The sequence below is a fragment of the Nelumbo lutea genome, chromosome 4 (assembly GCF_056320005.1).
Source record: "Nelumbo lutea isolate HS-2025 chromosome 4, American lotus-T2T, whole genome shotgun sequence".
In the NCBI taxonomy this organism is placed as follows: domain Eukaryota; kingdom Viridiplantae; phylum Streptophyta; class Magnoliopsida; order Proteales; family Nelumbonaceae; genus Nelumbo; species Nelumbo lutea.
Genome location: NC_142687.1, coordinates 17946612 through 17962470, shown reverse-complemented (window position 1 = coordinate 17962470; position 15859 = coordinate 17946612). Strand labels below are relative to the sequence as shown.

Below are 15859 nucleotides of genomic sequence, written 5' to 3'. Positions count from 1 at the left end.
GTTTGACTAGGGTAACTTATCTCCCCCCTTTAGGAATGGCAACGAAGCGGCTTAATTGATCCCCAAGGGGGATAAAATTTGTACTCCATCCCCGACCCCCCGCATATTATACCGATGATTCTATAAAACACAACCTTTATCTCAAAAGTAGTGAGACGATTCGGATTGTTGCCGATTGAATGCCCTTTATTGCGGATTGAATCCCAATTGTTGAGAAGAATCACCTATCCTTCGATGACTACTTATACATGTACGTGAGAAGAATCCCAATTGTCGTTGGTTGAATGCAAGCCGTCGGAGGTCGATGAAATAGTGAGGATGTCGTCGATGGTTTGTAGAAAGGAAGAAGATAACATTTGAGATGAATAACAGGGTTCTAGGTCAAGGAGAAGAAGAACAATCTTATCAAAGGTTTTTTGCTTGCTGCCAATTGAATGTTTCACCGTCAGAGGTCGGTGAAACAGTAAGGACACCGCCGGTGTTGTTGTGTTCTTGAGCTAGGGCTTGGGTGAAAATGGGGGAGAGAGTGATTTCGAACGAAGGGGGAAAGAGGTTTTGATTGGTTTTATTTCTTTCCTTTCCGGCTGAACCGGTTTGACAAGGGAAACGACTTGCATTTAACGTTACTTAGAGTAACGAAATAGTGGAGAGACGAAGGGCGACGTGCACACCTTGGAGGGTTCACACGCCCTGCGGGATTCGAAAGGTTTTTGAATAGATTCATCTTAAACTAACCATGTCAGCAAATTTTCAAAATGTTAAAAACTTTTCAAAATGTCTAAAACTAACCGCAAATTTTAACAACAACTTTTCAAAATGTCTAAAACTAACCATGTCAGCAAATTTTTATTTTCCTAAACTCACCTTCTGTTAGTGCACCATTAGTGCTTCTTACCAGAAGTGTCCATGTTAGCATAAATAACAATTTTCATAACCAAATTACCCTTGAATGGTGAATTAGAGGAAAAATGGTCTTTTTCAGTTTTCAATTTTCTTGTTTTTTTTTTTGCTTTTTTTAGTGTTTTGTTGTAATTTGTTTTTTTACGGTCTATAAATTTTCCTATACTTTTGTTATTTATTTACAAATTCTGTGTTTGTATATAATTTTTTGTGTTTTTTCTACAATTTTTATTTTCTGATTTTGTTTTTTTCAATTTCTATAACTTCTATAATTTGAAAATATTTTTTTTATTTTGTTTGCAATTTCTATAATTTTTTTATACTTTTTGCAATTTCTATGTTTTTATGTATTTTATATTTGAAAATATTTTTTTTTTAAACTTTTTTCCTTTTTCATGTCTAAATATTAGAATGGTAATATATTAACACTCGTTAATCTATTTAACATCAAAATAGTAACATGGTGAGTTTTAGACATTTTAAAAGTTGTGATGAATTTAAGTAAAATGCTGAAAATTCATGGTGAATTTTAGACAATTTCCCTTTTATCAATATAATCATCACCTGTCCGATGCACGAGTCTTCCTTTTTAATTTTCTTGGAATTCGATTCATCGAGTCTCATGCCATTTCAAGTGATTTTAAGTATCATGTGAAATGTGGCAGGGTTAGATTTTCTTTTAGGTAAAAAGTCTTAACCCAATGCAAATTGGGTTGATTTGAGTTAGCACTAATACTGTCTTTTGTGGTCAGGTCCATTCAAATTTGTCCAACCGCAATCCATAAGTTGCACCACTAGCTTCCTCTACTAGGAAAATGGCTTGCAAAAACAACAAATGAAATATCATTTTCGTTATGTTACTCACTCATTTTTTTAATTAAAAAAATAAAACATTTATTTACTGGATAATTCTATGATGCCAAAAAGTATAATATCGGAAGAGATTTGAACTATCAAACCCCAAAAATTTCGATGAATTCCACTTGACTTTTTTTTGGTAAATATGAATATGCTTGATTGGTTACCACTTTTATAAATCTATGATGCCAAAAGATATAACACCAGAAGAGATTTGACCTATCACTTTTATGATACCAATTGATTTGTTGTTAAACAATTCTCCCAAAATTACCGTTAAAAATTATTTTCTTGTTTAACTTTTAAATTATGATTTTTAAAACTGGATCAGAAAAACCGAGAACCAGTCACCTGACTGGTTCCATTTTATCCCAAAACTGTCATTTCCCTAAAAACCGTTGATTTGGCCAGTAAACCATTGACTCGGGCGGTCGAACCATTTGAACTATTCGATGATTTAACCATTTTTATTATTTTTTATTTTTTATCAGAACAGACCATCTATTCAATTCGAACAATTGGACGATTTGACCCGAGAACAAATCCCTGACCAATTCATTATCCGGTTCAATTTTAAAAATCTTGTTCTAAATTATGATTTCTTCATTCTATGTTTTTAAACAACAAAACTGAGCACAATGTATGATCTGAACCAATCCCCCCACCCCCACAACATACATTATCTACGTCTCATAGTCAATATATTGTCTAGAAGAATCATCCAATGTATTAAATACAACAGGATGACAATGAATCATTCTACTGCCAATTACTGCGATACTATCTTTCCAGGTGGGATTCCCTGCTGCTGCCAGATTGTGAGGAGGAGGATTGGCCTTGTCCCTCACGCAATTGGAAGAATGATTCTCCACAAACTATGGCATTTTTTTAGTTTCACTTTTTGGTCACAATGATGTTCTGCCCATTCAAAGCTTATAAAAAGCATATTGTCATTTGTCAAATAACCCAACAAAAGATAAGTTCAATTTGAAAGCACAACTTTAAACCAAAAAATGAAAAGAAAAATAATCACAATCAGGCTACTTTGTGGAGAAAAAGTCATTCAAAACTTTATTTAATCCGGCCCAATACTCTAAAAAGTAAAGTAAAATATAATATAATATAATAATAATAATAATGATAAGTTGAGAGATTTTATTTTTCCTCAATGACACCCAGATTGATTCTTTATGTCAAGTTCTTTTGTCCCAAGTCATATGGTTTTATTGTCCCCTCAGTGGTGTCAATTCCTCCAAATGAAAGAAGGATATGCATTGATCAATTATCAGACATTTGGACAACTATATAGAATAATAGAAGTCAGACAAAAAAAAAAAAAAAAACACTACTATATTGCTCTGTAATTCTCAAACAAAATGTATTATATGTTCGATTTTGTTACTTATATACTGAATAATTTATATACACCCAAAAATCAATCGAAACAGATGAATTAACAAATTACGATATGGAACGGTCAAAAGAACAATGATTATATGACTTTGAAATGGGCAATGGTGTCCAATCAAATTGTTTTTGGGTCTAAGTTACAACACCAATGGTTTATAGCTCGAAAAGCTTTAACCAATCGTCTCAAGTCAAATCAAGGTACTTTTATATTTGCAATAATATTACTAGCCACCAGGAATACGAATACAACGCTTGAAGCCGGGAACATTTTCTGTATTTGTACGTTGTGATTGATGGGAAGTACTTAACGCAAGATATTTTCAATACATAAGCTGCGAAGCCTGTGATGTGCTCTGAGGAGATAAGAGTGAGGAGCAAATCCAATTTCGCATACTAACACCACTATTCCTCACAAATAAATAAATAAATAAAGGGGAGAAATAGATAGTTGAATAGTTCTAAATTATAACTTAACCTATTTACACGAAGGCCAGTTTAAAATATTGCAGCGAATCAGTTTTGAATTTATTACAACTAGCGGAGGGGCGGCCCCTGCGAATCAATAAATTATTATATAGAAAAAATATTTGTGAAAGGTAATTTTTTTTAATTAAAAGGTTATTGGAAACAAATTATTTAAAATAAATAAAAATGTATAGGTAATAATATATTTAATTTAATAAAATAAAATAATAAATAATAATAAACAATAGAGTGAAAGAGGGAGAGATGACTTTTGTCATTGTACTTTTGTTTTATATAGTGGAATAGTTGTAAATAGTTAAATAATAATTAATTTATTTATTAAATAAATACACAATCAAGTGAGAGAGTAAATATATACACAATTCTATGTCTTACTTTGCTAACAATAATAATTTTGTTAGATTATTAAATTATTAACTAATTAAATAATCTAGTAAAATAATTAAACAAATAAATAAAACTTTACGAATTATTAACACAAGATTGGTAAAGGCTATCTCAAATTAATTAAGCGTTGTTAATGGGTTGGCTACCGAGCCCATGAAAATGCTTAGCCCGTTTCGTGGCTTAGCCTGGCCTAAGACTTGGCCCACAGACCAGCCAAACCCCTATGCGGGCTCAAGCTAAAATAAAATTTTAAGATCTTCTTTTTTTTTGTCTATTTTTAATTTATGTTAAAATTTTCATTGTTTTTTTTTTCAAAATTTTTAAAAAACATTGCTTAACTCAGTTTGTGGCCCAACCTGGCCTAAGACTTGCCCTGCAGACCAGCCCGGCCTCTTGGCACGGCATGGGCCCGCGCAAGCTCGAGCCGTATATTATATACAATAATTATATAACATATTAATATAGATATATATAATTTTATTTTCAAATTTATTATATTATTTCATTTTATTATTCCATAGATAAACAATTGTACACATCAAAATTCATATAAAATAAAATTTTAATATTTTTTTAGTTTTCATATATTTATTTTATCTAGTAATTAAGCACATGCATTGCACATTAAATTTTTTCTTCATATTAATTAATTAAACTTTATATATAAACATTTTTGTTTTTTCTCGTCATTAAATTCTATTAATTATATCCATACATAATAAATTAATATTTCCATGATTTAATGAAGGTGAATGCAAGTTAATACTTTAAATGTTGAATTTAATGAGAGGAAATTGAATGCATTTAATATCTTAAAATTACTTTTTGACTCATTTAATATCAATAACCAATTACCCTATTTGCCCTCATTTTTTATCAATAAATTTAAACATTAAGGGGTAAATTATATCTTTAAAAAATTCCAGAAATATTGTAGAGATTATTCGTGCTTTTTAAAGTAGTATAGACATGTTAAATTTTTCAGTTTTTTTTTAACATGGCTTAGCCCAATTTGTGGCCCGGCCTAGCCTATGACTTGGCCCGTGTCATGACACAGGGCCACGCGGGCTCAGGTCGTATATTATATACAATAATTATATAATATATAAATTTATTTTCAATTTTATTGTATTATTTCATTTTATTATTGAATATATAAATAATTGTATACATCAAAATTCATATAAAATAAAATTGTAAGATATTTTCTTTTAATTTTTATCTATTTTTTATTTTATTTTTCAAAATTTTTAAAGAACATGGATTAGCTTGGTCCGTGGTCTAGTCTAGCCTAAGGCTTGGCCTATGAACCATCCTTACAAGTGCACGAGCATGACACAAGCCTACGTAGGCTTCGACCGAGCTAGTCCCCTAAAGTATCCCATAAGAGGGAAGCACGTCCCGCATGACACAACCCAACATGGCCCGATTGTAAATAAAATGAGAGATAAAGACAATTTTTAACAAATATGAAAAAAAATGTTGAAGTTTAATGACATCATTGTAAATAATTGCATGTTTAGTATCCAATATGAAAGAGGAAAAGGAAAATGACAAGTTATGATTTTTTTTTTTTGTTTTATTCAATGGCATCATTGCAATTAATTAATTTTGTAATGGTAATGGTTAAAAGCATAAAAAGGGAGATATTATAAGATTATAGGATTTCATTTAGGTTAAATAAAAAAAGATTCCATTTGACAAATGAAGAGGAATAGGGGGTACAACATTTTTCTTTTAGGTTATATATATAGATGCCAAATATAAAAAGAATAAAATTTTGTAGAAAAAAACACTCTAATACTATATATTTATCATATTAAACAAAAAAAGTAATCATACGTTGAATAAGAGTATATTTATTTATTATAGAAATGACAATTTTTAAAATTAACCAAGATATGATATTTATTATAGAAATGACTATGTTAGATTGGTGGTTCTACCACTTAGGTCAAATGGATCAATCAGTTCATGACGTCAAAAAAATGGGCATGTCTCAAATATCATATCTATCGTAATAAAGAAACTTGTTTTATGAATGATGAAAATTAGATACAAAATTTAAAATTGAGTAGAAACAAAACCACAAAACCACCTTTCTATTGGGGTGGTGAATAATTTGGTTTGAACATCTAACTATCTAAGCCCAATGAATCAACCCATGTAATTAAATAATAAAAATTTTAAAATATACAAAATATAAAATTTATAAAAAAATTATCTTGAATATATATCCATTCTCTCGTATTATATATTCATTATATTAAACACAACGTGTAATAGTAATAATAACAATGACAACAATTGTTATTATAATTTAAAATTTCTATATACATCTCAATTGTCCATTTAGTAGTTAATAAAATAATATCAAAGTGATTGGCAATCTATTTTATTAATACTATATATCATTATTGTAAATATTTTCATCTTATATGTAGATGTATCTAGTGATGATAAATTTCCCCATCCAATGGGTAAATGGGTACCTGACCTCCCAATCTGATCAACGAGGGATGGGAATTACTTTAGTGGGACAAAAACGGAGATAGAGATTAATAGGGATCCTCACTTGAGATGGGAATTGGAGATAGTAAATGAAATCTCAGTCTCCCAATCCTAACCCTAAATATATATATATATATATATATATATATATATTGATGTTATTCATCATAAATATATATTATTATATATTAAAATATATTTAAAATATAATTTATCTCCGATTTATTATAAAATCAAGGGTGAGGAAGGGGAATATGAACCCGCGCACCGTTTGCATTCTTGCATGTATCCGGTTTGAATCAGATCCATGCGCAACCCTATGGATTAAAACAATTTTTTACAATTGGATCCGGATTTTCATTTTCTTTTCCCGTATTTATTCGGTAAGATTTTGGGCTGCACCATGAATTTTCAGCTACCGTCCAACACGGTGGACCAGCGGAGGACTATATTTGACTGATGTCAAAGATGTATAAATAATAGATAAATATATAAATATAAAATAAATAAAAAAATCTTAATTCTTATGTGCATGGACCCGCGGAGGACTATACAAGATCAACAGTTGATTACAGTTATGTTGTATAAAGCATCATACTGTCGAGAATCCGTTTTTTAATCCAGCGTTACTACAAGTTAACGCGTAATTTTCTTTCCCGAATATCCTTTTATTTATTTTTAATTCTCTTTTCCTCAACGCAAATAGACGTATAAATAATGAGCCACTCCTGGTCATCACTTTGTTCCTCTTCTCTCCACACGAATCAGACATAGAGAGAAACACAGAGAGATAGAGGTAGCGAGGGTTTTCCATCGGCCGCTTAAGGTACATAAGCTTTGCATCGTTCTTTCTTTCTTTCTTCATTTTGTTTTTTTCCCCTAATTTTTGTTGTTTTGTTATTAGTCTTTATCTCTTATTTCATGTCTATGTTGACAGTTTTTCAACCAACATCCATCGGTTTTAACATATAGGGTTTGGATTTTAGTGTTCATGTTTGCCTTGAATGTTTAGCAGTAAAGGATAGTTATAGTTCTGGTTGATTTGTTTTATAACTGCTTCTTCTTTCTCATTAATGTGTTGTTCGTTCCACCATCGACAGATCTGTATGTGTTTCTCCTATTAGGCATATTTTCATCATGGATCTGTAGCAATCCAAAATTTTCCTTATAGCTAACTTATTTATTTTATGAATGAAACAGAAATGAAAACTAGAATTAGTCCGAATGCCTGTGTTATACAACTACAGTATGTGCTCAAGTTCTCTGCTGAAAAAATAATTATCGATGACAAATAATTAGAAGGAAAACGATTTCTGGGGCAAAAATCAGCGAATGAACTAGCAGTTGCTTTCTTGGGTAATAATTTACATTACCTAGCCACTTCACAATGGAGAAATTTCAAAGACAACTTCAAAGTAAACCGTTTCTATTCGAAGATATTTTGCTTCTAAGTGGAATGCGGATTCTGTTTGTTTTGATTGACATTTTTCAATTAGACAGTACCATGTCAGAGTAAAATCAATCCATCACTAGCATATTTTTATTTGTGGTTCACTTGCTAGTCCAGCAACCTATCAAAAAGTGTCTCATACTTTCCAAGTGACGCTTGGGTTGACAAAGCAGCATAAGTTAGTTTAGCTAGTTAGCGTTCTATCCGTTTATCATTTAAATATGGCTGTTATGTGTTTGAGGAGGCAATTAAGTAATATATAAATAGTTAAATACTATGTTGCATGCGGAAAACAAAGTTGTTGTCTTAAAAAAATGCATAGTGGTTAGAAAGGTGTTGTCCAGGTGTATGTTTTGTTCCCCTCTTCTCCAATAATCCATTATATAAAGGTGCTGTGGCACCCAGATATGGATATCTACACGGTCATGCATATACTGGAAATGGGTGTCCAACTCTCCATGTCCTAAAATCGCATGCTGATATTGGTAGGGATATCCCATGTAATAATGTTAATATCATATTTCTATGTGTAGCTTTTGAAGCTAAGTCTCAATGTCTCATTCCTCAAGACTTTTTTGCCTTGTTAAATTTTATTAAATTCTTGTGTCGAGAACCCCCAAGAAGAAGAACAACCTTTGCAGGCTGGAGACAGGAATGAGAATTTATCGGCAAAGGAAGGGAATGATGTGGTATTCTGGAAGGGGGAAAACTCAAGAAGATGGAAAATCAGGGGAGAGGAGGGTGGAAACCGAGAAGTTAGTGGAGATACAGGTGAAAGTGGGCCAATCTCTCAGTTTGTTCTTTTGGGGAGGGGAGAGTGTGGTCAGAAGTGCAATAGAACAGTTGAAAAAAACAGAAGAACAGAAGAATTAAGAAAGAAAACAGTGGGGGAGGGAGGTGACATTTGGGATGAAGGGGAGGGAAAGGAAGACGGTTGGGTTGAAGAAGAGTGAAGGGTTTTGGAAGTTTAAGTAGTTTAGTGGAGGGGGAGGAAGGATCAGAGTGGCTATCTTGGTTGTGAAGGTCCTTGGAGTTGGTAGATGTTGGGGGTGGCTGTGGGCAATTTCATTGCTGTTGGTTTCTTTTTTTTTCTTTTTCTTCTACCAATGGTCTCAGTGCTGAGAGAAGCTTTTAGTATTTTTCCTTGGGAGGTGGTGTATTTCAATTTGTAATCTGGAAATTTTGATGCTCTGATTCTGTTGTAGTCTCAGTGGTTTAGGTTCTACCTTGTCACCTATCCAGATTGAAATTTTATCTTCCTTTTAATGATTTTTTACTCACCAAAAAAAAAACATACAGTTTTTTTTGGTGGTATGATTTGTCAGAACATGCTATTTTGTACATTTTTTTAGGGTTAATGACATTCAGCATATCTAGAAGTGTCTAGCAGTATCCGATGTCATAGTTGGTACAAATCATGTCTGATATTGGTATTCTCAGAATGTACAGGAATGAGTTGGAATTCCTTTTACTTTCATCCTTGTTTTTTTAACTTTAGAGGGTTAAAAAAATGTATATGTTAACTTACTGTTGTATACTAGATAATGGGACCCAAATATTAGAATTTCTGCTTAGCAAGGTGCCAACCAGCTGGTTGTAGCGGAGACTTAGTATCAAATCTCACCTGCACCTGGGCTGGGAGGTTATGGGTTGGGAGATGGGCTACCCCCGTTGTGCATAGTTTAAGTTGGACCCCTCAGTTCAGAAGAAACATGTTTGACCGGGAGTTGAGTGAGGCGTTGGAGTTGCTGGAACTTTTGCATGGACAGGGTATTGATGTCAATTGGGAGAGTGAATGGAATTGGAAGTTGAGTGGAGACAGCTTTTTCTTGGTCAAATCCCTGGCTTCCAAACTCAGCTGCTCAGGCTATACTGATTTCCCTAGCAAGCAGATTCGGAATCCAATCCCTCTGAGTCTAACTTCCCTTATTTGGACTATGGTTTTAAATAAATGCCTTTCTAGAATCAGCTTGGAAAGGAGAGGTGTGCGGCTTTTGGATTTATCTTGTGGTCTGTGTGGACTCATGCCTGGATATACAGATCACCTCAGTATCCATTTTCCTGTTTCTTCCAAGGTGTGGGAGCACTTCCTCAATGCTGTTGGGGTCTGCTGGGTCATGCCAAGTTCTATCAAAGACCTACTGTGCAGTTGGAAGATCATAGGCTTGAAGAAAAAAGCAAAGCTGGTTTGGAAAACCATTCCTGCAGCTGTCCTTTGGTCAATTTGGTCTGAATGAAACAATATAATTTTTTGTAACAAAATGAAATATCCAGATGAATTAGTGCAGTGTGCGGTTAGTAAATTGGTTTCTTGGGTGTCTGTAAATCCTGAGTTTAAGCACCTCAATGTGCCTGAGTTGTTTAGGTCCCAGTCCCTATGGAGTCTGTAATCTGAGTTGATTCCTGGCTAGTCTTCCCGTGGCAAGGAATCTGTTGTATCTTGTTCTCCTCTTATTAATAATTTTTTAACTTACCTTTTAGAAAAAATTGTCTTCACCTATTCATTATTTGAAGGATGAGGTTTGAGCTGAAAATTGTTCTTTTCTAAAGCTAGAAAAAATTTAGCTCCACTGTCTATTGTGCAATTGAAAATCAGACATAAAAATTAGATTTTTCTAGTCAATAGAAACCAAAGATTCCAGGGTCCATTGGAAATTGATCTACATTGTTAAAGGAGAAATTCAATCTTTGTTTAGCTAATTTATGCTTCACAGATGCACTATCTGAAGGATGTGTTTGAGACTTCGAGTTTACAATCATTCTGTTGTGATGGTAAAATTTTTACCTCATACATTCACTTATGAAGATAAGTTTTGATCCCCAAAAGGAAATATTGCTAGTGATATTCACATATTAAAACCCAGAAGTGATTTTTTTAATAGGAAGATAGCTTTCATTAATAAAGATTAAGACAAAACACAGGTCCATTGCCCTAAGGAATGGAGACTAATCCCCCATAAATTCAACTTACAATTCTCCCCTATTTGTCCCTTGTTTGGCTAGTGGACCAGCCAAACCATTTGCTAATCTTCTCACCCATCTAACAGACGCATCTAACTCCCTTAATAAACTTCAATCTCCTTAATGCCTGCCTATGGGTCCAAATTCCAAAGCTACCTGATTATAACCACCCTATCACCAGTTCTGGTTCCTCCTCTGCTTCAATTTATTGATAGCCCAACTGTTTTGCCAATCTCAGCCCTTGGAGGAGAGTTAGAACTTCAGCTCTTAGGGAGTCGCACTCTATCGGCCCTGAATACAAAGCCATCACTTTCCTTAGTCCATCTCCTATTACTCCAACAATGTCAGATAGACCTGGGTTACCACAAGTTCTCCCATTAAAGTTCAGCTTCAGTCTTTGACTTATCGATGGAACCCAAACCTCCTGACTAACAGCCCTTGAGCTTGAACTTGAAGAAGTTGCCACTGCATTCCAGCTCCTGACGATATCATCCATGGAAACATCCTTAAACAGATCTAAAATTTTTACCCAATGCGCAACCCAGAATGAAATGTTTTCAGTTAATTCATCCTTTGTCTTCACCTTATCTTGAAACATACGATTATTTATTTCTTCTCAAATTCCCCAAACTATTGCCGCCGTTGTAGCTTGCCATAAAGTTTTGCCCATTTTCTTTGGTTGTCTAAGAAAGTTATCTGCAAAGAGGTGATCCTCTCTGACAACTATGGTTACAATTATGTCTGCAAGATCAATATATATCTCATAGAATATTGTCAGTGACCATAGTTGTATATCTCTGTGAGGGAATCCTCTCTTTCCCACCTGTTTTTCTTATTATAGTGAAGTGTATTTTCCATCTTTCAAAAAGAAAATTGTGAATGTAGTTTATACATGTGAATGTTCAGGTTCTGAGATGTCTCTAAATTATTAGTTGTTGTAAAATCCTTCTTGATATGTTTATAGTTGAGCCATCAAGCTTCTTAGCCTTCAGTTTTTTCTTTTTTTTCTTCGAAATTCCAGTGTTCTCTATAGCTAGTGGCTGGTTGGATTTCACTGCCACAACATGATCCTTCTATAGTTGATACTTGAAGGCCTTTCTCTAGGAAAAAATTCAAGACGTGATTTTGTAGCTTACCATTCTGATGGTGAATTATGCTCTCTGTCTACTTCAGCAAGATACAATGATATTTGCCTTTTTCCCTCCATTTTATTATCCTTTTGTTGAATATATTTCATGCCTATTGTCATATTTCTTGTTCTTTTCCATGAACTGTTTAATCTGGTTAAATTATTTTCACCTTGCTTGTAGTTGTACTCTATCTTATGTATAATGGAATAAAACCTGGGGTATTATGTGTACGATGGGAGAATTCCCATGTTCTCAACCTGTATTGTTTGCATGTGCCAGAACTTGAGGGTTTAGAAACCCACTACTTGTTGCCCCAGGGAGGAAATCTTCTATCAAGCATCAAACAAATTTAGTTTTTTTCCTTGTTTACAATTCACTTCCACCGGAAGTCTGGAGCCATCTTTGTGGGACTTGATTTCTTATGGGTTGATGCTGAAATAGAGCATTTATAATCGGATTGAAAATGAAGGCCTAATTATTTCACAATTGCAGCTCGTATCCCTGTGTTTTTGGTAGACCTCACACAAAATGTCAAGCACAAACGCAGAGGATGTCAAGGAACAAGAACACGAAGAGAAGATGCAGGTTGATGGAGACTTCTCTGAGGAGGACCCAGAGCATGCTGAAAAGAATGTGGAAAATCCTATGCCGTCACCCCAGCAAGAGGTAATTTTTTAAATCTGTCCAGCAAGAGGTGATATTGCAATTTGGGGTTAATCACAATTTGCATTGTGAAGACATATTCATTCTGTTCATCTAAAAATGGAAAATTTAACATATATCAACAAGTGATAGTTGTATATTGTATGTTACAGGTTAGTAAATGTGATTTGCATGCGTTGATAGTATAACACCCCATTTCAAGTTTAGGGGAATTTTAACTGTTGTCATCTCCAAATGCACCTTTCTGTAGGAGGAAATAATCAAGAAAAAATATGGAGGATTGCTACCAAAGAAGCCTCCACTGATATCGAAGGTAGCTACTCCGTTGATTTGTTTTCACAGCTTATAGATGCTAATTATTTCCGGTTCTAAAGAGTTGAACTGAAATTCAATCATTTTTTGCTGCTAGGATCATGAACGTGCTTTCTTTGATTCTGCTGATTGGGCCTTGGGGAAGGTGTTTATCTTGATTTTCGATTAAGCTCCATTCTCCTATTTGTACCAACCATTAAGATGGCATGTCAAGGTAAGATGCCTAACGCATTTGTCTGTTGCCTTTTGGATGTTCACAGCAAGGGGCAAAGCCCAAAGGACCACTTGAGGCACTTCGGCCAAAATTGCAGGTACTTTTCAAGCTTTATGCATCATGTCTGTTCCTTCCCTTAATGAAGTATTATGCATCATGCATTGATTTTATTAGATTGTATTTTTATTAGGGTGGAAGCAAAAATGCAAAGTGGAAAAAGAAATCCATCTTTCTGCTACTTTCACAATACACTGTTCAGCTACAACATTACACTCCTAAAGGCAGACTTTTTTTTGTTTTTTTGGGGGGGAGGGGGGGGGTAGTTACTCAAAACCTGCCTATTCTCTTGAGTATAGAATGGACTTTAGTTTCTACTCCTGTGAATACAGAAAACTATGATACCCAGATATCTGCAGATACCTCACATTGCTGGTATTGTATCTGATTCGTGTTTGGATAGGACACAGGATACGGCATGGATACTTATAGGTGTACTCTATAACATTGCCACTTGAAAGGTGATATATCTTAACAAATCATACTCTTAAAATGTCTGCACATATTGGAAATTTAATTAGATTTGGCAAGACACAAGTCTTGAGACATGACATTTAGCGTCAAAAAATAGATATAAATACATGCCCAGGATTTTAGGAGATGGAGTCATATCTCCCTTTCCAATATGTCTGTATCCATATCTAGGCATCATGAACAAAAGACAGCTTTACAAGATACATGATCTATTCTATGCATAAGACTTAAGACTACTTGTTACTATGGCTGCATCTTTTTTTGAAATTAATGGCAAAGCCTTGTTACTACAGCTGCATCCCCTTGTAGAAGTGGGACAATGAACTTAGAAATTGCCCATTTGTCTTTGCATGTAACACAACCACAGAATAAAGACTTAATTTGATTTCAGCCGCAAGTTCCTCTTGTTCTTGAAGACGATTCTGTCATTGCAATACATTTGTCAATGATTGTACTCTGAAATACTCGCATCTAGTTTCTTTGGTCTTGGAAATAACTCAAACCATCAAGTTCTAATTTGTCTTTCTTATCCATTTGTCTTGCACCTGTTAGCCCACACCACACCAGCAAGTACGCTCTAGAAGATCCGCTTATGCTCCTACAGAGGACAGCGAAGGTATGTGCACGTATGAATCATTTTCTTGAAAGCTGTCCTTTTGTTTCCCACCTTTTTTATTTTTTTAGAACGATTGCAATGTACATTTCACAGATGGAGGCAATAATAACACTATTTCTGAAGATCAGAGCATCCATGATTAATTGCTGGGGGACTGAGATGTCCATTTCCATCCACATAACGAGCATTTAAAGTTGCTAATGAGTCCTTTTCATGCATCCAAATAAGTAATATGTACTGGGTTCTGTATTTGATGTTGTACCAAGAAATAGAATTGGGCTCTGTACCTGATACGAGACTCCAATCTACTAGCGTTAGCATTTAGTTCTCTCCCCCCCTCCCCCCCTTACCTCCCGGCGGGAAAATTAAGAATGTAGCTGTTGTTATTTTGTTATGGCCTTGTGGGAGACCGATTAATCTTGTTGTGCCACTCTTTATCTTCTAGGAATTAGGATTACCGTATCTTAACCATCCAGATACAGATGTTCCTTACTTAAATGCTTATATAAATTTGATCCTAGTGAACTATTGAGGATGACTGATGAGGTAATTTTTCTTGGAAAAAGTTTCGCTCCTTGGAAGGACGCAAGTGATCAGAATTGTATCAACTTTTCACGTTCAACTTGATCACTTAAGCGGAAAGGCGAAAAAATAAAGGCCTTTTTACAGTCCACTCTACCTCATAATCCAATTTATTAATTCCCGAAATGTATTCCCATCCCCCCTTGCGCTGGCCCGAACTGTACTTGTATAATGGAACTGGGTCAAGAGAATTATATAATTTAGATAGCTGGATGGACTGGTTGTAAGGGTGTCAATGGACCAGTTTTGGATTGGGTCCTGTCTGGTCCAAAATTAATTTGGATGGATTCGATGGACCAACAAGATATATTGGATTGGATCAATGGTCTAAAATGTTAATTAGATTGAATTGGACCTTGTCTATCCATAATAAATTTATATTGGATTGGGTTGGATTAAACCAATATTTGACATAAGTATCAATGGACCGGGTTTGGGTTGAAACCAATCTAAATCAAAATAAATTTGAATAGATTGGATGGTCCAAACATTGAATTGGACCAGACAACCAGTCTAAAATGGTCTAAAATATTCATTGGATTAGATTGAACCTGGTCTATTTATAATGGACTCATTGGACTGGATTGGATTGGACCAAATCCAGTCCAATTGGCAACCCTAGCTGGTGGGATTGGTGGGATTGTGACTCAAGGTTTTGCCTGATTTGCTCACCTCCAAGAACTAAAATTTCTAAAAATCAGCTGATCATCTTGTTTAACCAAAAATATGATGAACCGATATACAATCACCTGGATCAAAGTAATTGAAATTCGAAAATGAGTGAAAAAAAAAACTTAAATCCATGACCTTTTATTTTTCATATATTACTTAGTTACCACTAATCCATC

General features: G+C 34.2%; 1 protein-coding gene across 4 annotated transcripts; it reads left to right on the top strand.

The window, feature by feature from the left end:
* The first annotated feature begins 7134 nt into the window (after window positions 1–7134).
* Window positions 7135–14967, top strand: LOC148854287 (uncharacterized). Of its 4 annotated transcripts, none has more exons than XM_088983315.1 (7): window positions 7135–7378; window positions 12586–12759; window positions 13007–13069; window positions 13166–13213; window positions 13329–13379; window positions 14366–14429; window positions 14523–14967. In XM_088983315.1, exons 2-7 carry the CDS (start codon window positions 12622–12624, stop codon window positions 14570–14572), a joined length of 414 nt encoding a protein of 137 aa, XP_088839441.1. In that variant the 5' UTR covers window positions 7135–7378; window positions 12586–12621; the 3' UTR covers window positions 14573–14967. The 4 variants fall into 4 exon arrangements, with proteins under 4 accessions (XP_088839441.1, XP_088839443.1, XP_088839444.1 ...); XM_088983316.1 differs by having other exon boundaries at window positions 7298–7378; window positions 12373–12759; XM_088983317.1 differs by lacking the exons at window positions 14366–14429; window positions 14523–14967 and adding an exon at window positions 13743–13799.
* Window positions 14968–15859: the final 892 nt, after the last annotated feature.

Excerpts from the sequence above, each read along its gene's own strand:
- LOC148854287 (XM_088983315.1), top strand. The coding sequence starts at position 12,622 with ATGTCAAGCACAAACGCAGAGGATGTCAAGGAACAAGAACACGAAGAG. Across the intron at positions 12,760-13,006 it reads TGCCGTCACCCCAGCAAGAG|GAGGAAATAATCAAGAAAAA; the intron begins GTAATTTTTTAA and ends ACCTTTCTGTAG. Across the intron at positions 13,380-14,365 it reads CACTTCGGCCAAAATTGCAG|CCCACACCACACCAGCAAGT; the intron begins GTACTTTTCAAG and ends TGCACCTGTTAG.